The 26,223-nt window shown below is 37.0% G+C and overlaps 1 protein-coding gene across 1 annotated transcript in view; it reads right to left on the reverse strand.

The window, feature by feature from the left end:
* Window positions 1–22,226: 22,226 nt before the first annotated feature.
* Window positions 22,227–26,223, reverse strand: part of LOC103275074 (interleukin-36 gamma-like) — a 7,044-nt gene continuing 3,047 nt past the window's right edge. The window contains exon 4 of the mRNA XM_008072493.1: window positions 22,227–22,436. Coding sequence (XP_008070684.1) covers window positions 22,227–22,436 — 210 coding nt within the window. The remainder of the gene's footprint in view (window positions 22,437–26,223) is intronic.

Genomic DNA, 26,223 nt, shown 5'->3' on the forward strand with positions numbered 1-26,223 from the left:
AGACCAATAATGAGCCATAAAATTGAATCAATAGTTTTTAAAAACTTACCTACCAAAAAAGCCCAGGATCTGATAGCTTCACAGCTGAACTCTACCAGGTATACAAGGGAAATCAGGTACCAAAACTACTAAAATTATTCCAAGCAATTTATTCCATAAAGCCAAAGTCATGCTGATACCAAAAAATTACAAAAACATAACAAAGAAAGAAAACTACAAGCCAATATCCCTGATGGACACGGATGCAAAAGTTGTCAGCAAAATTCTAGCAAACCAGATTCAGCAATACATTTAAAAAAAATTATCTATCATGATCAAGTGGGATTTATCCCTGGCATGCAAGGCTTATTCAACATACAATAATCAATAAATGTAATTCACCACATAAACAGAAGTACAAGCAAGGATCACATGATTATCTCAATAGACACAAAAAGCATTTTATGGAATCCAGTATCCTTTCATGATAAAATCTCTCACCTTCCTAGGCATCAAAAGAACATTTCTCAAAATAATAAGAGCTATCTATGGCCATCTCACAGTCAACATCACTCTAAATGGGCAGAAGGTGAAAGCATTCCCCCTCAGTACTAGAGGAAGACAAGGATGCTCTCTCTCTACACTCTAATTCAATATAATACTGGAGTCTTAACCAGAGCTATCAGGCAAGTAAAAGAAATAACTTGTATCCAAATAGTAAAAGAGGTAGTTAAATTATCTCTCTTCACAGATTCTGTACCTTAAAAAATCCTTAAGATTCCAACAAAATAATCCTAGCATTCATAAGCAATTTCAGCAAAGTCATGAGTTACAAAATAAGTGCTCAAAAATCAGTTACATTTCTATACACCAACAATGTTCAAGCTGAGAACCAAATCAAGAACACAACCCTATTTATAATAACCACAAATAAAGTAAACTCCCTTGGAATATACCTAACCAAAGGGGTGAAAGATCTCTAAAATGAGAATTACAAAACACTACTGAAAGAAGTCAAAGATCACAACAAATGGGAAAACATATCAAGTTCGTGGACTGGAAAAATCAATATTGTTAAAATGTTCATACTGCCTAAAGCAATCTACAGATTCCACGCAATCCCTATCAAATTACCAGTGCCATTTTTCACAGATCTAGAAAAAATAATACTTAAATTCATATGGAAGCAAAAAAAAAAAAAAAAAAAAAGCCTGATAGCCAAGGCAATCTGAAACAAAAAGAACAAAGCTAGAAGCATCATATTGCTAAACTTCAAACTTTACCGCAAGTCTACGCAACCAAAACAGTATGGTATTGCTACAAAAATAGATGCATAGACCAAAAGGACAAAATTGAGTACCCAGAAATAAAACTCCTATACTTTTTTTTATTTTTTATCTTAAGTGGGGTACAACTCAGGATTAAGTATACAAGTGGTCATCATACAGGTAAAGTTTGGGCCTCCCTTTGGTCCCCACTTTACCTGGTTTGAGATCAGGTACGCTTATTGACGTTACGTGCCCCTGGCTCCGGCAGTTTCCAACTACTGCCAATCCCTTTGTTATACTATTATGGTAAATGTTCAGGGTCCGCTTATAAGTGAGAACATGTGATACTCAGTTCGTTATTTCTGTGATAAATCACTGAGTATTATAGACTCTAAATCCATCCAAGTTGCTGCGAAGTCCATATTTTGTTCTTTATCTTACAACTATCTCATTTTTACTAAGTCGACAAAAACAAACAACGAGAGGACACCCTATTTAACAAATGGCGCTGAGAAAGCTGGTAGCCATATAAAGAAGAATGATGCTAGAACTTCCTTGCACCATATCCAAAAATTAACTCAAAAATGGATTAATAACTTAATCATAAGACCTCAAACTGTAAAAATCCTAGAAGAAAGCTTAGGAAACACTCTTTTGGACATCGACCTAGGCAATGAATTGATGACCAAGACTTCAAAAGCAAAAGCCATAAAAACCAAAATTTACAAGTGGAATCAAACAAACTAAAGAGCTTCTGCAAGTTAAAGAAAACATCAGCTATAGAAAACCAAAAGAATAGGGAAAATATTTGAAAACTATGCATCCAACAAAGGGCTAACAACCAGAATCTACAAATAACTCAAACAAATTGACAGGAAAAAAACTAATACCCTCTTTTTTAAAAATGGACAAAAGACAAGAACACACATTTCTCAAAGGAAGACATATGAGGCCTCATAATTAAGTTCATGAATTTGCCACTGTGCACATACATTGACAGCATTGTACAAACAACTTAGTAAGGTTTCATAGCCTTGGCGTATCAGTATCTCACAGCTGTTCATGTCAATGGGTGGCAGTATCTTTCTGAGTGCTGTTCATTATTGTCACTACATGTTTTTGTGTGCCATTGTGAAAATGTCAGAGCTTGGATTAGAGCAACAAACAAACATCAAATTTCTTCTTAAGCTTGGCAAGAGTGTAAGTTAAATCAGGGATGTGTCAGTCCAAGTTTATGAGAATAATGCCGTGAAGAAGTTGGCAGTATAGAAATGGAGTAAATGTTTTTCTGAGAAGAGAAAAAAAGGCACTGATGAAGAGAAGTTAGTACAGCCAGCAACAAGCAAAACTGATGGAAACATTGTAAAAATGTGTTGAATTGTGCTTCAAAATCATTGATTGACTGTGAAAAGCATAGAAGATCAAATAAACATTGATAGAGAAACATCTTAACTGATAATCTTGTCATGAGAAAAGTGTGTGCAAAAATGATCCTGAAGGAGCTCTTGCATCACAACAATGTACTAGCTGACACAGCACTGTCTGTGAGGGGGTTTTTAGCCAGTAAACAAATAACCATATCGGAACACCCTCCCTACTTACCTAATCTAGCCCCCAATGACTTTTTTATTTACCTGAAGATAAGGGGATATTGAAAGGAAGACATTTTGATAACATTCAGGACTTCAATGGGTAATACAATGACAGCTTTGATGACCAATCCTGAAAAAGAGTTCAAAATGGCTTTAACAGGTAGACTAAGTGCTGGCATCAGTGCATAGCTTCCCAAGGGGAATACTTCAAAGGTAAGTGCAGTGATATTCAGCAATGAGGTAGGTAGCACTATTTCTAGGACGAGTTTGCAAACTTAATTGTCAGGTATCATACAAATACCTGACAAATGTATTTGAAAAAATGTTCAACATCTCTAATCATCAGATAAATGCAAATAAAAATCACAGTGAGGTATCATATCACACCAACAAGAATACCTTTTAGAAGGAAGGAAGGAAGGAAGGAAGAAAGGAAGGAAGGATGAAAGGAAGGAAGGAAGGAAAGAAGAGGAAAAAAGGAAAGAATAATAGATCCTGGCAAGGTAGTGGAGAAAAAGGAACACTCCCAAACTGTTAGTGGGAATGCAAGCTAGTTCAACCCCTGTGGAAAGAAGTTTGGAGATTTCTTACAGAACTAAAAATAGATTTCCCATTCAACCTGGCCATCTTTCTGCTGGGTATACACCCAGGAGCATAAATCACTCTACCAAAAAGACATCTGCACTTGCATGTTTATTGCAGTCCTATCCACAATAGCAAAAACACGGAACCAACCTAAGTGCCCATCAATGGTAAAAATGTATAAAGAAAATATGGTACATATACACCATGGAACATTAGAAATCCATTAAAAAAGAACAAAATCATATGCCTTGCAGCAACATAGGTACATCTAGAGACCAACATCCTAAGTGAATTATCATAGAAATAGAAAACTGAAAACCATATGTTCTCCCTTATAAGTGAGAGTTATACACTGAATACAAATAGGCACAAGGATAAGAAAAACCAACCTTGGGGCACTCCTAAAATGTGGAGTAATGATTAAAAACTACCTACTGGGTACCATGTCCATCACCTAAGTGATGGACTCAGCAGAAGCCCAAATCTCACCATCAATATACATTTGTAATAAACCTGCACATGTACTCCTTGAATCTAAAACACTTTTTTAATGTTTTAAATTTTTTTAATTTAACTAAAAAACATTAAAATTCTAAGCATATTTTAAGGAATGTGTTATCATTAATATACAATATAACATGTGATAAACTAAACCCAGAAGTTTTAAAAAAAGTAAGTCAATCCTAAAAATATTTCCTGAATTTTCTGGAAATAATAACAACACAGCAACAATAACTATCATTTACTGAGTATTTGCATAATCTCATTCCTTTGTTAACTTATTATAAAAACATTTTATTTTATTTTTGAGTTGGAGTCTCACTCTGCCACACAGGCTGGAGTACAGTGGCATGCATGCTCATGGCCACCGCAACCTTGACCTGCTGGGCTCAGGCTATCCTTCCACCTCAACCTTCCAAGTAGCTGGAACCACCAGCATGTGCCCCATGCCTAGCTAATTTTTTTACTTATTGTAGAGATGAGATCTCGCCATGTTGTTCAGGCTGGTCTCAAACCGCTGAGCTCAGGCAATCCTCTCACTTCTGCCTCCCAAATTGCTAGGATTACAAGCTTGAACCACCATGCCCAGCTTTATAAAAACATTTTATGTATTACTTTGTGAAATCTTTGGTAATTTATTTATGTGTACCTCTGTTCATCCTGACTCCTTGGCTATCACAACTGCATTGTAGGATGTTTGGCCTCTACCCACTATATACCAGTAGCATACCCCCCCACCAAGCCCCAGTGGTGTTAGCCAAAATGTCTCAGTCATTATCAAATGTCCCTGAGGGAAAAACTACCCTCTCTTCAGAACGACTGCATTGAGGGGATCCAACTGCCATGTTGGAAAAATACTAAAGCAGCCCTATGGAGAGATCCACAAGTGAAAGACAGGCCTTCTGCCAACAGCCAAGTGAGTGGGCCATTTTGGAAACGGATCCTCCAGCCTCACTCAAGCCTTCAAATGATGACTGTTACTATGGCCAACATATTGGCTGCAGTCTTACAAGAGACTATCATCTGGAACCACCCAGCTAAACCGCTCCTGATTTTTTGACCCACAAAAACTATGAGATAATAAATATTGTTTAAGTCACCCAAAAGAAAATAAGCATAAATAAAAATTAAAACATTTTAAAGTAATATGTACATATTAACAAAATAAACCAAAATAATAATTAATAATTATTAAAATATAAATAAATCAGACATCAATTGTAAAGATGAAAAATAAAGTTAGTCATAACCATAAGCCAAAAAATATTTTATCTAAAACATACTGATAGAGAAAATAAAATTCTTTATTATCATTTTAAGCACAAATATATGCTACTAAAATTTTAAAACATAGACTTAGGAAGAATGAAAACATTTAGTTCCTCCCCATAAACTTCACTCCCAATATGAGGCAACCTCAGAGTGCGGTCCTGCAGGGAGAATGATGGTGCATCCTTTGAGTGCAGAAAAGGAGAGTTGCTTCTTCAGTCTAAGGCCTCCAGCCCACTGTCAAGACTAACCATCACAATTTGCTTAAAACAGAAAGAGTACTATTGATAGAGGGAGATTATCTTAAATTCAAATAGAAAGAGGAAAGCAACTAAAGTACTTGAAACTATCAGTTCATTCAATGACCATGAACAAACCTGAGTTATTCATATAGTGGAGCAATAAAATTTATCATCAGTCTTCTTGTTTCTGGTATTTCCATGTTCAGGAACAAAAGCTTCATCTAAATGCAGTCTGTGCTGAAGCGGAAGAATCATCAGAGCCCAGCAGGTCGACGCTGGGATGGCCGTGAGCATGCCACTGCACTCCAGCCTGGGCAACAAAGTGAAACTCCAACTCAAAAAAAAAAATTCATCCTGTGTTTTCTAGGGCCTCACTATCCTCTATGAAGGGGTCCTCTATGAAGGGGGTCACACTAACAATGAAGGGGTCTCACTAACAATGATGATCCATTCTGTGCTGGATCACACACAGTTAGCTTCTCAAGGAAAAGTACATAGATAAATCTTGCTTGTTTGAAAATGAGTTTATTTCACTCTTATTCTTTTCATTTTTTATTATTTTAAAGATGTGGGGTACAATTCAGTGTTAGTATACAAATGTTCATTATGCAGGTACACTTGTTGAAGAGATGTGCCCCACCTCCCCTAGTAGTTTCCCCACTACTGCCAATCCCTTTCTTATAATATTATGATAATAGTTCAAGTCCGCTTATGAGTGAGAACCTGTGGTACTCAGTTCTTTGTTTCTGTGACAAATCATGCAGCATTATAGATAGATTATTAAGTCCATCCAGGTTGCTGTGAAGTTCATGATTTTATTCTTCTTTATGACTGTGTAAAGTCCACCATGTATATGTACCACTTTTTTTTTTTCCAATCTTCTTTCGATGGGCAGCAGGCTCAATTCCATGTTTTTGCTATTGTGAATAAAGCTGTAATAAACATGCATGTGCCGGTTTCTTTTTCATAGAGTTATTTGAGCTCCTCCAGGTATATTCCCAGAAGGGAGATTGTGGGGTCATATGGAAGATAAATTTTTAGATCTTTTAGGATTTGCCAAACTGTTTTCCACAGAGGTTGTGCTGGATTTTACTCCCACCAACAGTGTAGAAGTGTTCCCTTTTCCCCCTATCGTCTCCAGCATCTGTTGTTTCTTGAGTTATTGATGATGGTCATCCTGACTGGAGTTAGGTGGCATCTCAATCTGGTTTTAATTTGCACTTCTTTGATGACTAGTGAGGCTGATATTTTTTCATGTATCTACTGGCTGCTCGTATGTCTTCTTTTGAGAAGTATCTATTCATATATTTTGCCAGCTTTGTAATGGGGCTGTTTTTTGTTGTTGTTTTGGGGGGGTTGGTTTTTTTGGGGGGGAGGAGTTGGCACATTTGAGTTCCTTGTAGATCCTAGATGTTTGCCCTTTGTCAGATATACAGTAGGCAAATATTTTTTCCCAGCCTGTGGGCTGTCTCCCTGCTCTCTTGATGGTTTCTTTGGCTTTGCAGAAGCTTGTCAGTTTGATAAGGTCCCACTTGTCATCTTATCTCTTATGTCATGGGTATTTGGGATTTTGATCAGAAATTGGTTGACAGTTCCAATTTCCATAAGGGTGTCTCCCACATTTTCTAAGGTTCTTATAGTTTGAGGCTTTACATTTAGGTCATTGATCCATTTACAGCTGATTTTTGTGTATGGTGATAGGTATGGGGTCTTGTTTTAATCTTCTGCATGTGGTCAGTCAGTTTTTCTGCCACCATTTACTGAATAGGTTCTCCTCTCCTCAGTGGTTGATTGTGCAGGATTTGTTGAAGATGAGTTTAGTTGAGATATTGATGTTTTCATTCCAGAATCTCTATCCTCTTCCATTGCTCTCTAGATTATTGTAGCCTTGTAGTCAAGTTTAAAGCCTGGGAATGTGATGCCTCCTGCTTTGTTTTTGTTTTTGTTTTAGGGTTTTGTGTGTGTGTGCTGAGGATTGTTTTGGCTATTGGTAGTCATTTATGTTTCCATAGGAATTCCTGTACTGTCATTTCCAAGTCTGAGAAGACTGACACTGGTAATTTAATGGGTATTTCATTAAATCTGTGGATTGCCTTGGGTAGGATGGACATCTTAACAATACTGATTCTTCCAATCCATGTGCATGGAATATTTTTCCATTTGTTTATGCCATCTTTGATTTCTTTGAGCAGTGTTTTGTAGTTTTCATTGTAAAGGTGTTTCACTTCTCTGGTTAGGAAGATGCCAAGTTATTTTATTATTTTATGGCTATTTTGAATGGAATTGTGCTTTTTATTTGAGTTTCTTTTTGTTTATTGTTGATGTACAAGAATGACTGTGTTTTGCACATTTATTTTATACCCTGAGACTTTGCCAAAGTCCTTTATCAGTGCAAGGAGGTTTTTGACAGATTCTCTTAGGTTTTCAAGGTATTGAATCATGTCATCTGCAAAGAGGGATAACTTAACTTCTTCTTTTCCTATTTGGATACCCCTGATTTCCTTCTCTTCTGATTGCTCTGGCTAGAACTTCCAATACTATATTGAACAAGAAGGGTGAGAGTGGGCATCCTTGTCTTATTCCAATTTTCAGGGAAAACGGTTCCAATTGCTGTCTGTTTAGTAGTATGCTGGCTGTGAGTTTCTTCTAGATGGTTCTTACTATTTTGAGGTATGATCCATTGATGCCTAGATGTTCAAGGGTTTTTATCAAGAAGGGATGCTGAATTTTATCAGACTTTTTTCTATGTTGAATGATATAATTATTTGGCTTTTGTTTTTTCATCTGTTGATGCATTTAATTATGTTTATGATCTTGTGGTTGTTGAACCAGCCCTGCATCCCAGGGATGAAGCCTACTTGGTCATGGATGACTTTTGAGATGTGTTGTTGGATCCAGTTTGTTAGAGAATTTTAGTATCTATGTTTATCAAAGATATTAGCTTGTAATTCTCTTTCTTTGTTGGATTTTTACCCAGTTTGGGTATCAATGTGATGTTAGCATCATAAAATGATTTGAGAAGAGTTCCATCTTTCTCAATTGCCTGGAATACTTACAACAGGATTGGTATCAGCTCCTCCTTGTATGCTTTGTAGAATTCTGCTGGAAAGTCAGGGCTTTTTTTTTTTTGTAGGTAGATTTCTTATGACATAGTCGATTTCCTGGATTGTTATTGGTCTGTTTAGGGACTCAATTTCTTCTTGCTTCAACCTTCAGAGGTTGTGTGATGTAAGGAAGTCCTCCATTTCATTTAAGTCTTCAAGTTTGTTTTCATACAAGTGTACATAGTAATCTCTGACAATCTTTTAAATTTCTTCAGAGTCGGTTATAACTTGATATTGCATTTCTGATTTTGTTTATTTGAGCTTTTTCTCTCATTTTTCTTGGTCAGTCTAGCTAGGGGTTCATCAGTCTTTTTTATCCTTTCGAAGAACCAGTTTTTTGTCTCATTGATTTTTTTTATATTATATTTTTGTCCTCTCTGTCCCATATATAGGTTTTTATTTGGTGAGCTAGATCCTTCTGCTGAAGTTAGGGTTTTGGTGGTCTTGCTTTTCCAGCTTCCTTCATAATTTGTTAGACTGTTAACTTGTGATCTTTCCATTTTCTTCATGTGTGTTCATAGAGGTATGAACTCCCTTCTTTTTACTGTTTTCATGGCATCCTAGAGATTTTAGTAAGATATTTCTTCATTTTCATTTGTTTCCAGGAATCTTTTAATTTCTGTTTTGATTTCTGTTTCACCCAGTAGTCATTCAGCATCATACTGTTTAGTGTCCATGTCTTTGTGGGTTTTGCAGGAACTTTGTTGGTGCTATTTATTTTTATTCCATTGTGGTCTGAGAAGGAGCATGGCAGTATTTCAATGTGAAATGTGTTTATGCCCAATTTATGGCTGAGCATGTGGTTGATCTTAGCGCACGTTCCATGTGGTGATGAGTAGAATATATATACCACGGTTGTTTGATGGTCACTCTTATTCTTACTCTTTTTAAAATGTATTTATTTATTACAGAGTTGTGTGTTACAAGCGAGAATAAATTACATAGATAGACTGCATGCAGGTGAAGTTTGAGCCTCTAACATGCCTTCACTTTCCCTGGTAGTTGACTGAGTACACTTTGTGTCATCACGTGACCCCACCCTCCTCCTTCCTTCCCTTTTCTAGCAGTGCCCAATGACTGCAGATCTCACCCTTGTGCTAGTATGACTAGTGTTCAAGGCCCATTTAATAGTTAGAACACACAGTATCCAGTTCTTTGTTTCTATAAAAGTTCATTTAGTATGATGGTCCCCAACTCCATCCGATTTGCTGCTAAGCCCATGATTTTGTTCTTTATGGCTGCATAATACTCCATCGTGCATACATATCACATTTTCTTTATCCAGTCCACTTTCTATAGGCAGCAGGACTGGTTCTATGTTTTTGCTATTTTGAATGTGCAGCAGTAAATATGAATGTGCAGGTGTCTTTCGGTAGTGAGTTATGCTCTTCTAGGTGTATTCCCAGAAGTGGAATTGCTGGATCATATGGAAGATCAGTGTTTAGTTCTTTTAGGAATAGTCACATCGCTAAGACTGAACTAACTTGCAATCTCACCAACCATGTAGAAGCATTCCCTTTTCTCATCTACACCAGCATCTGTTTTTTTAACTTACTGATGATAGCCATCCTTACCAGAGTTAGGTGGCATCTCATTTTAGTTTTGATTTGCATTTCTCTGATGATTGGTGAGGCCAAGCATTTTTTTCATGTCTCTGTTGGTTGCTTGTATGTCACCTTTTGAGAAGTGTCTTTGTGTCCATTGCCCACTTTTTCACTTTTATTTGTAATCGATAGACTGACTGAGTGTGGGATTCTACAGTGGAAATCACTTTCCTTCACAATATGGAAAGCATTTCTCAATGACTTCTGACTTTGAGTTGCTACAGAGAGTGTAAAGTAAGTGTGTCTTTTTTTTTCAGTTGGAGTCTCACTCCATCGCCCAGACTCATGCCCACCCCAGTGTCGACCTGCTGGGTTCAGTAAATCCTTTTGCCTCAGCCTTCCAAGTAGTCAGGACTACAGGCATGTGCTACCATGACTGGCCAATTTTTTGATTTATAGCAGAGATGAGGTCTCACCAATTTGCCCAGGTTGTTCTCAAACCTGTGGACTCAGGTAATCCCCTCACCTCGACAAAGTGAGTAATTGTGTCTTTTGAATGTGGCAAGTTTTAGCTCTATGGCAGCTTTTTGAATCTTCCATTTGTCCTCACCTTTCCAAAGAAATGGCTGTTTTGGTTTCTATCTTCATAGATTAGTTTTACCTAGTCTTGAATTTTTTATAAATGAAAGAATACCATATGTACCCTTTAGTGTCTGTGTCCCTAGTTATGTTTTGACATTTGTCTAGCTAAATGTCTATCATAGTTCATTTATTTTTATTGCTGAATAGCATTAATCATGCTACAACTTGTTTATATATTCATGCATTGATGGAAATTTGGGTTCTTTCCAGCTATGGGATGCTATAAAGTTTTGAGAATGTGAACATTTTTATACAAGTTATTTTGTTCAATGCACTTTTAAACCACTCAAGAGAGAAGAATCTTAGCGAAGTAAATGTCAACAAAAATAAAAAGTATACATTTTTATGTTTCCTTATAGAACATTACAAGTCATTCTAAGTATGATTGAGTCTTTTTCACACACAAAAAAACTCCACTGGGATGATACAACAGAGCAATCCCCAAGCTTTTTTAATCATCAGCACTTCCCAAGGTCCTTGGTAAAATATTGGTTCTTAAGCCCCACTCTAAATGTACTAAGTTATAATTTCTAGGGTAGGGAGTTTTAATTTACTAGGTAAGTGATTCACACAAGCATACTCAAGTGATCCTACTGCTATTTCAAGTTTGGGAAATATAGGAGTGCAAAATATTTTGTCACTGTATCACTGCATAATGACATTTGGGTGGCTACAGGTGTTCCATTCTGGGTTGGTCATCTGCTGACACCTTGCTTGACAGGGACAGCCCCAATGATGGGAGTGACAAGGCTCAGACTTCACTCTGTCACCTTGCTCAAGGTAATTGTTGCTGATTTCTTAGGGTGTTTCACAACATCCCACCTCCAGAGAACAAAAATTGCAAGACTACAAACCAAGAGTACCATTATTTCCAGTTCTACTAAATGCCAGTGCCACCCTCACGGACTATATCTACTCCATGTACCTCCCTTTCCTCGTGCATAAAATGAGAAGGCTGAAAGAGATTGTTATTAAGAGAAAATATCCAAATACAAAAACAAAAGGCAAAAAAGATTATTGTATGCCTTTTTTAATACCATCCTAGAACATTATTTAATGGGCCCACCTAAGCATTCTCTCACTCTCTATAAATGCAACTTTTCTTGACTTACTACTTACTACTGACTTGTAGAACACAGATAAAGAACATATCATTTTTTGTCCAGTAGAGATGTAAATGATATGTCTTGTACAAAAGATAATGTCTAAAGTTGATAACTTAAGAAAAAGAAGTAAAAGCATATATCTAGACACATGTACACATGTAGGAAAATAGCAGAAAAAGAGCTTTTAAAAAAGAATTAGAAGTTGCTTCATGGAAATAGAACTGTTTTTAACCAGATGTACAAATTCTTTTGGTAAGAATTTATTTTTAGAAACTTTTCCAAAAGTCTGAGAAATAAGACAATATTTTATTGACATGAATTATTAATTACAGCTATTGTTCTCAGTGCTCTGGGGACAGCATCTTCAGTCTCTATGCCAAGTTGTTCTGCATTTCAGTATGATGTCATCAGCTATCGTCCTTCAGCAGTTCCAGGGTCAGACGATCTCAGCCCCAAAGCAGCTTGACAGAGAAACATCTTGCTCAGTCTTATCCTCAGTCTTGATTTCTGGTGACATGGTTCTAAGAATATTAATCCCCCCTGGAATTCAAAAGAACTCTCCCAGTGCATTAGGCCCTCTACAGCAACCAATTACCAAATGACCAAAGGAACCAAATTCTTCATTGAATGTTGTCCTGGATCTTGTACTCCTCAAGTGAAAGAGTATTTGTACAGAAAATGTGTGAAAATCAGGTGCAGACCAGGCCAATCACCTGAATATTAGGGTGCTTCTACTCACAGAGGCCTTCCATGATGTCATACACCATGGCATAAGGTATTATTTCTCATATATGGTGGGTAAGCTAGTAACTATGGAAGTCTATGTTCTCTGAGTTGCACATGTTCCCTATGAAATTATTATGACTTGGTTTTTCACTTGTATTATGCTCTACATGTCATCAGAGCCTCTTCTATATTATCAGAATGCCCACCTTACCCCTGTCCCAGTCATGTGATGCTAGAACTCACATTTGAGCTTTTGTTTGTGCTCAGATTTGTACCAAATGATACTTCAAATTATCATTGCCCCTGCCTAAACAAAATTTCTCACAGTAGAGAAAAGAGATGGGAACACCAAATCATCATACAGCCTATAGTAGGATGAAGATACTATAACATTCAGAGCCATAACTGTGTTCCAAGCAAATGTGTCATCAATTTTTAATTAACAATGTAAATTGGAAGATGTAATAACCTGCCACCCTTTATTAGCAGTGAGTATAGTAGCAAATATCCAGTGACTAACTCTTCTATTTGATACTCCAGAACTAATTAGTTTTAATGCTCATTTAAATGTTGATTTTTATAAAACTGAAATGTTAGCTGTATATTCAGTTGAGGACTTACCAGCAGTCATCTTCCCACAGAAACATCAATGTGAAAACTATCCATGCATGAAGAATCTTATTATTAGGAGGTCTTAGAATAATAATAGAACAGAAACAAATGAAGAGGATAAGGAAGGACAGTTTTTCATTACCTGCATCACCCATCCCTCAATCCCAGGCAGTGCAGTACAGAGATAGACATCATTCCCTTGGGGGAAACAGAGGGAAGTAAGGATAAGACTTCACCTTGTAATCTAGTACTGGGTCAACCACAGTGAAACCCACCACTGGGCAGAACCCCTTGACCCTTGACACTAAGCCAGTACCCAAGGATGGAGTCTGTAGTAGATCTTCCCCAGCAACAGACAGGAATCCATGGCACCAGCAAGATGGACACAGGTTTTGGCCCACATCACTACTGAACAACTAAAATGGCCTTGAGCCCTGAATAATCCTCAGCAGTAGGTAGGCTATAGCTACCATGAGCATTGCAACATAGGCATGCCTTCATGTTGTGCTGGCCTGGGGCCACAGCTACCAAAGGTTTTTGCCCTGGCAGTCCATAGAGTGTTACCTAGTATTGCAGTGGTTGAAGTGGTCAGAGTCTTAGGGATCTCACCTGTCAACCTGCCCCAAATCTTTGAATAGGCTTACTGTTGGAAAAATCTCTCAAACAAAGCCAGATTGTGGAGACTGAATAAGGTATCTACATCAATGCAGAGACATTAATGTGTGGCCACAAAAAATGAAGATCAATCAGGGAAACATGACATTACCAAACAGACAAAGTAAGGTTCCAGTGACTAACCCTGAAAACATGGAGGTGGAAGAACTGTCTGACAACAAATTCAAAATATCTGTTTTAAGGAAACTTAGCAAAAATTTAAAATAGGGCCATACTTTTGTTAAACCCTGGACCAGCCACGTGGTTGTGCCATGATTTCCTAAGTTTTGACCCCCTCCCCTAGCTTTGGGAGGTGAGTCTCTTCTTTCCCTCTCTCTCTTCTCTCTCTCCACCCCAATTTAATTTCTAAATAAACTACATTTTCCAACCTAAAAAAATTAACACAGAGAGTAAAATATTTTTTTAAAATACTGGAGGTGAAAAGTACAACGAATGAATGACAAATATAATAGATAGCATCAATGGCAGAATTGATAAAGTAGAGAAAAGGGGTCTGTGAACTCAAAGATGAGGTTATTTAACATATATACAGTCAGGGAAAAAAAGAAACAAACTAAAAAGAAATAAAGTTTATGAGATGTATATGGTATTAAAAGAGCAAATATATAGGTTATTGGTGCTCAAAAGGAAGTGGAAAAAGAGACAAGAGTAGAAATAATATTTTTTAAAGTAATAGCAGAAAATTTTCTAAACACGAAGGAAGATATAAGTATCCAGGTACAGGAAGGTAAAAGGTCTTCGGTCAGATTCAACTCAAATGAGACTACACCACAGAATGAAAGCAGTAAAAGAAAAGAAGTAAATAGTATCCATAAGGGAGTCTCAATAAACCTAATAGCAGACTTCATCAGAAACATTACAGGTCAGGAGTGGAGTGAAGTAATATATTCAAAATATTAAAGAATAAAAAACAACCTGCCAACCAAGAATACTGTGCTTACCAAAGCCACTCTTCAGAAATGATGGAGAAATAAAGATTTTTTTCAGACAAACAAAAACTGAGGGAATCTATCACAGCCAGACCTATCTAACAAGAAATGTTCAAAGAAGTTCTTCACGATGACAAAAAGGACATTCATTAATAGCACAAAAACATCTGAAAGTGTATAACTCATTTGTAAATAAGTACATAAGTACATAAATTCTGAATATTCTAGTAATGCAATGGTGGTGTATAAATCTCTTATAACTTTAGTATGAGAGTTAAAAGACAACACCACCACAAAATAATAACTACAATAATCTGTTAAGGAATATGTTGTTTAAAAAAATTTAGATTGTGCCATCTAAAATTCAAAATCTTGGGGAAGAATAAAGTTAAATAGATTTATTTTTCGAACAAAAATGCTAAGTTGTTACCAATTTAAAATAATCTATTACAACTATAAGGTTTTATTTGTAAGCTTCATGGTTTCACAGAACAAAAACCTATAACAGATGCACTAAAAATTAAAATAAATGAATCAAAACATACTACTAGAAAAAAATCACTTAACCACAAAGATAGACAGAGAGGAAAAAGGGATTTACAAAACAACTGGAAAATGAGTAGCAAAATGGCAGGAGTAAGTCCTTACCATCAATAACTATTTTTAATTAGAAAATATAAATAAATTACATTTTCTAATTAAAAGACATAGAGTGGTTGGACAGATATACAAAAAGAAAACCAAACAACACACTGCCTACTTCACCTGTAAGAATGCACAATGACTGTATCCTTACATACATCAAATAAAATAGAATTCAAGTTTGAAATTCTTTCATCAAAGAAAATCTCAGGACCTGGTGGCTTCACTAGTGAATTCTACCAAACTTTTAAAGAAAAGCTAGCACCAGTTCTTCTCAAACTATTCCAAAAAAATTGAAGAGGATGAAATTCTTTCAAACTCATTCTACAAGGCCAGCATTACACGGCTACCAAAACCAAACAAGGACACAACTAAGAAAGAAAACTACAGGCCAACATTCTGGTGAACATAGATGCAATATTCTCAACAAACTAAAAATAAATGAAATTCAACAGCACATTGAAAAGATTATTCACCACAATCAAGTGATATCATTCCAGGTATGCAAAGATGGTTTCCCATACACAAATTAATAAATGTGATATATCACATTAATAGAATTAAGGATTTAAAAATTATATAATTGGCTGGGCGTGGTGGTTCAAGCCTGTGATTCCAGCACTTCGGGAGGCTGAGGCTAAGAGGATTGCCTGAACCCAGGGGTTCGAGATCAGCCTGGGTAACTTGACGAGACCTCGTCTCTACAACAAAATCAAAAAATTAACTGAGCGTGGTAGTGCACACAAGAAGTTCCAGCTACTTAGAAGGCTAAGGTAGAAGGATCACCTGAACCCAGTGGTCGAGGCTGCAGTGGCCATGAGCAGCATACCACTGCACTCCAGCCTGGGCAACAGAGCGAGACTCTAATTAAACAGAAAAAAAATTATTTAATTTTTTAATGGATACAGAAAAAGCATTTGAAAAAATTGAACAGGCTGGGGTCAGCGAGCACTTTGGGAGGCCGAGGCGAGTGGATTGCCGGAGCCCGCGGGTTCGAGACCCGCCCGGGCAATTTGGTGAGACCTTGTCTCTACAATCAAAAACTACCTGGGTGTGGGAGCGCGCACCTGTAGTTCCGGTTACTTGGAAGGCTGAGGCGGAAGGATCGCTGGAGCCCAGCAGGTTGAGGTAACGGTGACCGGGAGCGTGCCGGGCACTCCAGTGTGGGCGACAGAGTGAGACTCCACTCAAAAAAAAAAAAAAAAACAATTGAGCATCACTTCTTGATAAAAACTCTCAATAACAAAAATTTTCAACTAATTAGATATAGAAGGAATGTGTTTCAACACAATAAAGGCCATATACAACAAAACCACAGCAAATATTATACTAAATGGAAAGAAGTTGAAAGCTTTTTCTCTAAAATGTTGAAAAGGACAAGTATGCCCACTTTCACCACTGCTATTCAATATAGTACTGGAAGTTCTATCCAGAACAATTAGGCAAAAGAAAGAAATAAAAGACATCCAAATTGGAAAGGAGAAAATTAAATTTTCCTAATTTGCTGATGGTATGCTCTTATATATCTTTTTAAATTCTTAAAGTATAACTAAAAAGCTATTAGAACTAATAAGCTAATTGAGTAAAGTTGCAGGTTACAAAATCAACATACATAATCAGTAGCATTTCTATACACTAATAGCAAACTTTCTGAAAAAGAAATCAAGAAAAAAATCTCACTTACAATAACTATAGAAATACCTAGAAATAAACTTAATTAAAAAAGTAAAAGATCTCTATACTACAAACTGTAAAATATTGATTAGAAAAAATAAAGAGGATACAAATAAATAGAAGGATATTCTGTGTTCATGGGTTGCAAAAATTAATATTTGTTAAATGTCCACACTACCCAAAGTGAAATAGAAAAAAACAATCCTAAAATTTATATGGCACCAAAATGGCCCTGAATAGCTAAAATCATCCTGAGCAAAAAGAACTAAGCTAGAGATATCACACTACTCAACCTCAAAATATACCACAAGGTTATAGAAACCAAAAGCATGGTATGGGCATAAAAACAGACCAATGAAACAGAATAAGGAAGCAAGAAATATATCCACATATTTACAGCCAATTGATTTTTGGTTCCAAGTACATACATTGGCAAAAGGACACCCTCTTCAATACATGGTGCTGAAAAAACTGGATATACATATGCAACAATATCAAAAACACATATGGAGCTCCAACAACTCAGAAAAAAGAAAGTAAATAATCCAATTCAAAAATAGGCAAAAATATGCATATATCTTACCATACGTAAAAATCACCTCAAAATATAGACAAAAATTTAAGATTAGAGACTATAAAATTACTAGAAGAAAACATAGGGGAAACATTTCAGGACACTGGTCTAGGCAAAGATCATATGACTAAGACCTCAAAACACAGACAAAAAGGCCTCTGTACAAACAGAATTGTAGACAACCTACAGAATGGTAGAAAATATTTGGAAACCATACATACAACAATATCAAAAACACATGTGGAATTCCAACAACACAGGAAAAAAAACAAATAACCCAATTCAAAAATCGACAAAATACCTGAATGAACACTTCTCAAAAGAAGACACATAAATGGCCAAAAAGTATATGAAAAACTACTCAGCCTCACTAATCATCAGGTAAATGCAAATTAAAACTACAATGAGATATCACCTCACCCCAGTGAGAGTGGCCATTATCAAAAAGGCAAAAGATAAATGCTATCAAAGATGTGGAGCAAAGGGAGACCTTACACACCCTTGGTGGACATTTAAATTAGTGCATCCACTATGGAAAACAGTATGGAGATCCCTCATAAAATTAAAGATAGAACTACCATATGATCCAGCAATCCCACTATCCAAAGGAATGTAAATCCTTATGTCAAAAAGTTATTTTCACTTCTATGTTTACTGCAGCACTATTAACAATAGCCAAGATATGCAGTTAACCTAAGTGTGGATCAACTGATGAGTGGATAAAGAAAATATTGTATATACACAATGAAATACTATTTAGCCATTTAAAAAACGAAATCCTATCATTTGTAATAACGTGGATGAATCTGTAGGACATTATATTAAGTGAAATAAGCCAAGCACAGTAAAACAAATGCCATATGATTCACTCATATGTGGAATAAAAAAAAAGTTATCTCATAGAGGTAAGAGCAGAATGGTACTTATCAGAAGCTGGACTGGTTACCAGGGAGGAGGGATGGGGAGATGTTGACCACAGAAGTACAGTTATATAAGAGGAATAAATTCCAAAGGATTTACTGTACAACAAGGTAAGGTAACTATAGTTAATGATATATTTTATTCTTGAAAAAAGTAGAGGGTAGATGCTATGTGCGCTCACCACCAAAATGATAAATATGTGAGATAATACATTTGTTAATTAGCTAGATTTAACCATTCTACAATTCACTCCAATACTTCAAAACATCCAATAAAAGCATACATTGTTATCCACCAATTTTTAAAAACATATAAAATGTATATTTTTTTAAAAAATCACATTTCTATACACCAATAATAAACAGAAACCCAAATAAAAAGCACAATTCATTCACAATAGCCACAAAAAAGTGAAATACCTTGGCATTTTCCTAACCAGAGATGTGAAAGACCTTTACAATGAAAACAACAAAACACTGCTCAAAGATATCAGAAATGACACAGACAAGTGGAAAAATATTCCATGCTCATGTTGTTGGAATAATTAACATTGTTAAGATATCCATTTTACCTAAGGCAATCTACAGATTTAACACAATACCCATCAAATTACCAGCAACATTCTTCTCAGACCTAGAAAAAACAATACAGGAATTCATAGGGAAATATAAATTACCACAAACAGTCAAAAAAATACTCAGCAAAAAAACAAACAACAACAACAAAAAAAAAGCAGGAGGCATCACACTCCCAGACTTTAAACTTTATTAGAAAGCTACAATAATCAAAACAATCTGGTATTGGTACAAGAACAGGCATATAGACCAATGGAATAGAATTGAGATTCCAGATGCAAAACCTCAATTTCTCAACCAACTAGTCTTGTACAAAGCCTCCACCACCCACTACTGGGGAGAGGAGAGCCTATTCAGTAAATGGTGCTGGGAAGACTGAACACATACAGAAGATTGAAACAGGACCCCTACCTACCCCCATACACAAAAATTAACTAAATGGATCACAGGCCTAAATGTAAAACCTCAAACTGTAAGAACCTTAGAAAATGCAGGAGACACCCCCCTCCCCTTTTTTTTTTTGAGTTGGAGTCTCACTCTGTCACCCAGACTGGAGTGCAGTGGCCGCTCCTGGCCACCACAGCCTCGACCTGCTGGGCTCCAGCGGCCCTTCCGCCTCAGCATTCCAAGTAACTGGAACTACAGGTGCATGCTACAATGTCCAGCTAATTTTTGATTTATTGTAGAGATGAGGTCTCACCAAGTTGCCCGGGTGGGTCTTGAACCCACAGGCTCAGGCAATCCACTCACCTCAGTCTCCCAAAGTGCAGGATTATAGGCTGAGCCACCGAACCTGGCTAGGAGACACTCTTATGGAAGCTGGAACTGGCAACCAATTCCTGATCAAAACCTGAAGTGCACAGGCCATAAGAGAAAAGATAGACAAGTGGACCCTCATTAAACTGACAAACTTCTGCAAAACCAAAGAAACTATCAAGAGAACAGGGAGATAGCCCACAGACTGCAAAAAAATATTTGCCAATTGCATATCTGACAAAGGCCTACCATCAAGGATCTACAAGGAACTCAAACATGCTGAAAAGAAAATAACAAACAGACCCCATTAAAAAGTGAGCAAAAGATATGAATAGACATGACTCAAAAGAAGACATATGAGCAGCCGACATATACATGAAAATATATTCAGCCTCACTAGTCATCAAGGAGATGCAAATTAAAACTACACTGAGATACCACCTAACTCCAGTCAGAATGGCCATCATCAATAACTGAAAAAATAACAGATGTTTGAGATGATGTGGCAAAAAGGGAACACTTCTACACTGTTGGTGGGAGTGTAAACTAGTACAGCCTCTGTGAAAGTCAGTGTGGCAATCCTAACAGTTCTAAAAATCAACCTTCCATATGACCCCACAATTCCCCGATTGTGATTATACCCAGAAGAACTCAAATCACTCTATGAAAAAGATACCTGCACACATATGTTTATTGCAGCATTGTTCACAATAGCAAGAACATGGAACCAACCGTGCTGCCAATCAAAAGAAGACTGGATAAAAAAATGTGGTACATATACACAATGGAATATTAAGCAGCCATAAAGAAGAACAAAATCATGAACTTTGCAGCAACCTGAATGGAATTAGAGTTTATAGTACTGAGTGAACTCTCACAGAAACAAAGAACTGGTATCACATGTTCTCACTCATAAGTGGACCTTGAACAACTACCATAATACTATAGGAAAAGGATTGACAGTAGCGAGAAACTGCGGGGAGGAGGATGCGGGGAGGGGAGGAGGGCGAGAGATGGGATTGATACTAGTCAATATCTGCCTGGGGACGGGGGGTACACCTCATCAACAAGGGTACCAGCACAATGAATATTTGTATACCTAACCCTTAATTGTACCCCACAATTTTAAAATAAAAATTGAAAGAGGAAAACAATTAAAAATAAAATAAACATTTTTTAAATGTTGTTTAATTTTTTTGAATTAAAAAAGTAACCTCTTCTCCCCCAAAATTTTAAGAATACAGTCTGATTTTCCAAAAGTAGGTAAAAAATTAAGTTACTTTTGCTATATTGGAGAACACACCTAAGCAAACAGAATTTCCTGCATTTGCAGTGTTTGAATAAAACATTTAAAATCTATTATATGCAGAATCAAATCTGCACTATACATTTCTGCAATTTTACGCACAGTCAGTTGTTTAGTTTAATCAGAATAGACTATATCATCTAAAGAGGACTGAGGGGAAAGTAAGGCTTTCTCTTCCAAAAGAAAGACACTTTTACTGCAGTTTTTGAAGGAGATATGTGGATAGTATGCCTAAAGGGAAAAGACTAGAGAAAGCAGGGAGAAAGCAAAGCTATGATTCTGTAAAATATGTTTAAAAAGGTAGTCAAATAGTAGTGCCCTTTGACATACTACCAGCAAGAAGAAAGGCCCTTCCATTCTCAGCTAAGCCCCAGTTCCAGGGTGTACTGGCTTCATTCAATTACCCCTGCAATTTCAGTTTACTCTTCCTTTATTTTATTTTTACATCACTTTAGTCCTATTATTGTAAAAATATATGAAGCTTATATTTAGCTTTATGTTACAATCAGGACAACATAATTTAATTTACTCAAGAATTACTTTACTGTCACAAATCCTAAACCTAGGAAGAAACTATTACACACACTAAGCTATACTGGCAACATATGAAAACTATGAATGATGTCATCCAAGAAGGAAAGAATACAAAACAAAAGAAAAACAGAAAGCAGCTTCCCAATAGTCACACAATCTTAACTCGTGAGCTTGAGGACACCATGGTCTGCGGTCTTCAGGTCTTGAAGTCACTTGTGCAGATACCTTGTGGGCTGGACAGCATCAGCTCGAGGAAAGCCTTATACCTCCCCATCTCTCCTGCTCCTGAGCTGATATCTTGTTCTTCAGCTGCCACAAAGTCATTGCTTCTTTTTCTTTCATAAAATGAGATGGTAAGAGTAGCCCTGCTCACCTCTCAGCACTGATGTGAAATTGACACTGAGAAAACATAGATGAAAACATGTTTGGGAGTCAAAGATCTCTGACCAAGCTGCCACCTCAGAGTGAGTTCAGTCCCGTATATTTAAAACAAAAGCAGTGTTGTGTGATTTCCCCAGGTCTGAAGTAAGGAAGATAGGCTTGCCTCCGTTGGAGGTGGCAATGAACCAGCCAGGGAAGGCCACGGACTCGAGAGTGGAGGTCCTACCCGTCTTAGCCCGGTAAAAAAGGAAGGGCTTCACAGGCTTGTCTTGGTCAGTCAGTTCCTTGATATTCTGTCCCTGAAATGTGAGAAAGAATACCCGTGAGAAGAAATATAAACTGTTTGAGATATTTGAAGTTTTTTGCATATGACCAATAAATGTTGCAAACTTCCAGACAACCTTATTCATCTATTCGAGCAGGTCTAGAAAAACATATTTCAAGGGAGCAGCAGAATGAGTATACACAAAATTTCACCTTCCAAGCTTTCATCCTCAAATTCAGAGATGACATAGGAAAGATATAAGATACAGTTTGATGAACAAGTAGCCACATATTTTAAACAATGAATTTAAATTCTCCTTATACAAGAGGCTGAGGGAATCCCCTAGGAAAAGAAAGAAAATGCAGATTCACAGCAGTAATTCAAAAATGTCTCTTATCAATGCCACAACAGTGAAAGCCACCACCATGTAGGAACCATTGCTATGGAAAAGAAAGGCCAGGTTGGGATATGTCTCCAACTAATTGCTAAACTTATGAGAAAGAGCAAACCATGGAAAAAGACACAATGGAATCTAACAAATCAAAGAATTTAACCAAAGGGACAAAGTAAATAGATCAATCAGAAATGCCACATCTTATTGTATATAAAAGTATATTTTATGTGTGATTTTATATGTATGTTTGTATGTGCATAGATTATATATTTGGGTAAAATAAGTATTTCTTTAAAAATTACATATGTACAAGATCTCAAGAGAAATACGAAAAATGGCTTTTAATTCAGTCACATTCTACACTGAGTTGAGAATTATTCTTCTAAAGGATTCCTTTATTCAAATAATGACTTCTAGTTAATCTATCTGACTCTTTGGGTGGCCAGAAATCAAAGAATCATTCTTGATACTCCTTTCTTTGATCTCCAAACACCTAACTCAGCAGCAAGGCCTATGGACTCTATTTCCAAAATAGTTCCCAAATTGAGTCACTTCTCACACCCCACATGAACACTGTCAATTCAATTCAGAACCATCACCATCTCTCACCTAGACAATTAGGGTATTCTCTTTGAACTGTTAACTGTTCTCCTCGAACCTACTCTATACCCTCTAACCATTCTCCACAAAGCAGTTAAGTGAACTTTAAACAGAAGTAAATAAATAAGAGCATGCTACCATTTTGTATGATTTTCTATTGTCATTACAATGAAATCCAAACTCCTTAGCAAAGCCTGGAGAGTCTGCACCCTTCTCTTGTCTTCCTTGCTTCCCTTACTTCTTAACACTCTCCTGCAGTCTGCCTTGGCCACATCTGTCTTATTCCTTGCCCTCAAAGACACCAAGCTGTTCCTGACAAGGGTGCTGGCACTTGCTCTCACTCCACTCCCGCACATCTTCCCATGGCTGGCATTCCCCCATTACTCAGATCTCATCTCATGTCTTCTCCCTGGGGAGAACTTCCTTAAATATCTCCACCAAAGTAGGGTTCAGATCCCCTCTTCCACCCATCACTATCTCATTCCTGGGTTATTTTCTTCATTAGTAGCAATCATTATCTAAAGTTAGCATATGTATCTATCAATCACAGAATTGTCAGACTTGTTCATTTATCACCATATTACTTGACATATAGGAAAGCCTTGGCACATTACTTAGTAGAGATTTGCTGTTTAATAAATGAAAGAGTGTGTTCTCATTTCAAACTCCCATACCTCCTCCTGCATCCTCACCTTCAATTTCCTGCACCCTGAGAAAACTGAGGAAATTAGAAGAGGATTTCCACAAATCACCCCATATCATGGGTCCCCAGCACACTGCATTCACACTCATGCCTCCCTGGCTGAGGACTGAACAACAGGTCCCATCTGCACTCGCAACTTAAGGACTTTCTTCTAGCCATTCTCCCTGCTCTCTGGTGCACTATCATTTTTGCTACCTCTTCTCCATCATCAGCATCTCTACTGTCATTTCTATTATCTTAAAAACATAACTATTTTACCCACCACCACTGCTAGTTCCCCTTAGCAGAAAACTCCTTGCTATAGCTGTCTATATCTGCTATTTGAGTTTTCTCTTCAATTCCTCTCTTTAAATTTACTCCTCCCAGGCTTTTAAACCCACCACTGTACTTACACTTCCCCCACCAAGGTCCTCAGTGACCCACACATTGTCAAATACAATAGTCAAGTCTTCGTCCCCATTTGAGAAAAAAAAGCACAATAGAAAGGTGACTTACTGACAGGACATAGCAAAAAAAAAAAAGAACGTCATTCTCAATCCTCATCTTACTGTTCACACTCACTCAGTCAGCAAATCCTGTTGCTTCCACTTAAAATACTTCCAGAATCTGACCCACTTCTCATCACCACCATTGTGAATTCCTGGCCTATCAAATCACACCGAGATTACCCCCAAAACTTCCTGTAGTAATTTTATCCCTTCCACACGATCTGCGATCAGTTAGGAGCCAGAGTGGTCTTTCTTAGACTTAAGTCCATTTGCATCACTCTTCTGTTCAAAACATTCTAAGAGGTTCCCATTTTCACTGAGATTGCGAGGCAAGTCCTTACAAAGAATGGCAAAACCCTTCATGGTCTGCCTTTACCTTCCTGACTCCCTCCTACCTCAATTCACTCCTGCACACCTATCTTCACTGCTCCTGGGACTTGGCCTCAATAGATAATATGCTGACTAACTTCCCTGGTCACTTCTATTCCCTGCTAACATCTCACCTTTGCAATGATGCCTATGGCACTCTTCACTATTGCATCTTGACCCCACCTCTTTTTTCTGGCACTTCTGGTCTCTCTATGTTGCTCTAAATGTTCTTTGCTAGAAGATATAACATAATTTAGCATAGCACAAACTGACCTACTATTACTTTTATTTTTTGCCATTTCTCTTCTCACTAGCATCCAAACCTCAAGGCTCTCTGTCATTCTTTGCACAGATATATCTCAAGCACCCTCATAATGTTGGAGGCCAGAAAGTGCCCACATGTTTGCTGAATTGAATTGGATTGAGTTGAACCAAATTGAATTAAACTGAAGTTTGTGGAACAAGGATAGACAGCCACTGAAAAAAATTTAAAAAGAACCAACCAGAGAGCTTGGTAATTAAAAATGATAAAGATTGAAATTTCAGAAAATGCTATAGAAGGATTGAGCAGAGGGGACAGCAATGAAAACGTAATCATGAGCTAAGAGTGTACCCATAAATTTTTCCAAAATGTAGCACAAAAATTGTTTTTAAAAATGAAAGAACAGAAATATTCTTAGGAAAAATTAGATGACATCTGGTGAAATATTGACATGATGTCTAGGAGTTCCAATAGTGAATGAATAGGAATTACAAAAGGAAAATAAGGGAGAGAATGTACTTGAAGAAACAATGTCCAAGAATATCTCGAAATTTAAGAAAGACAAGCATCCTCAGCTAGTGAGGGCCAGAATATCTCTACAATAAATCAAAAAAAAAAAAAAATCAGCCGGGCCTCGTAGCCCATGCCTGTAATCCCAGCTACTTGGAAGGCTGAGGCGGAAGGTTCACCGGAGCCCAGCAGGTCGAGGCTGCGGTGGCCGGGAGCGGCCACTGCACTCCAGTCTGGGCGACAGAGTGAGACTCCAACTCAAAAAAAAAAAAATTAAAGAAAAATCTATTGCATGCACACAACTCAAAAGGATCTGGTAATAAATATTCTTAGGAAAAAGAGAATATATCTTTTTAAGTCTGAAATTAGACTTTCTACCCGATAAGCTTCTAAAAGAGTAAAGTGGCTTTTTAAAACATTATTTTTTCTGATACACAGTTTGAAATTTTTTTTTTTTTTTTGAGTTGGAGTCTCACTCTGTCGCCCAGACTGGAG

Source organism: Carlito syrichta, unplaced genomic scaffold (genome assembly GCF_000164805.1).
Source record: "Carlito syrichta isolate Samal-C Ts95f unplaced genomic scaffold, Tarsius_syrichta-2.0.1 Scaffold315281, whole genome shotgun sequence".
Lineage (NCBI taxonomy): Eukaryota > Metazoa > Chordata > Mammalia > Primates > Tarsiidae > Carlito > Carlito syrichta.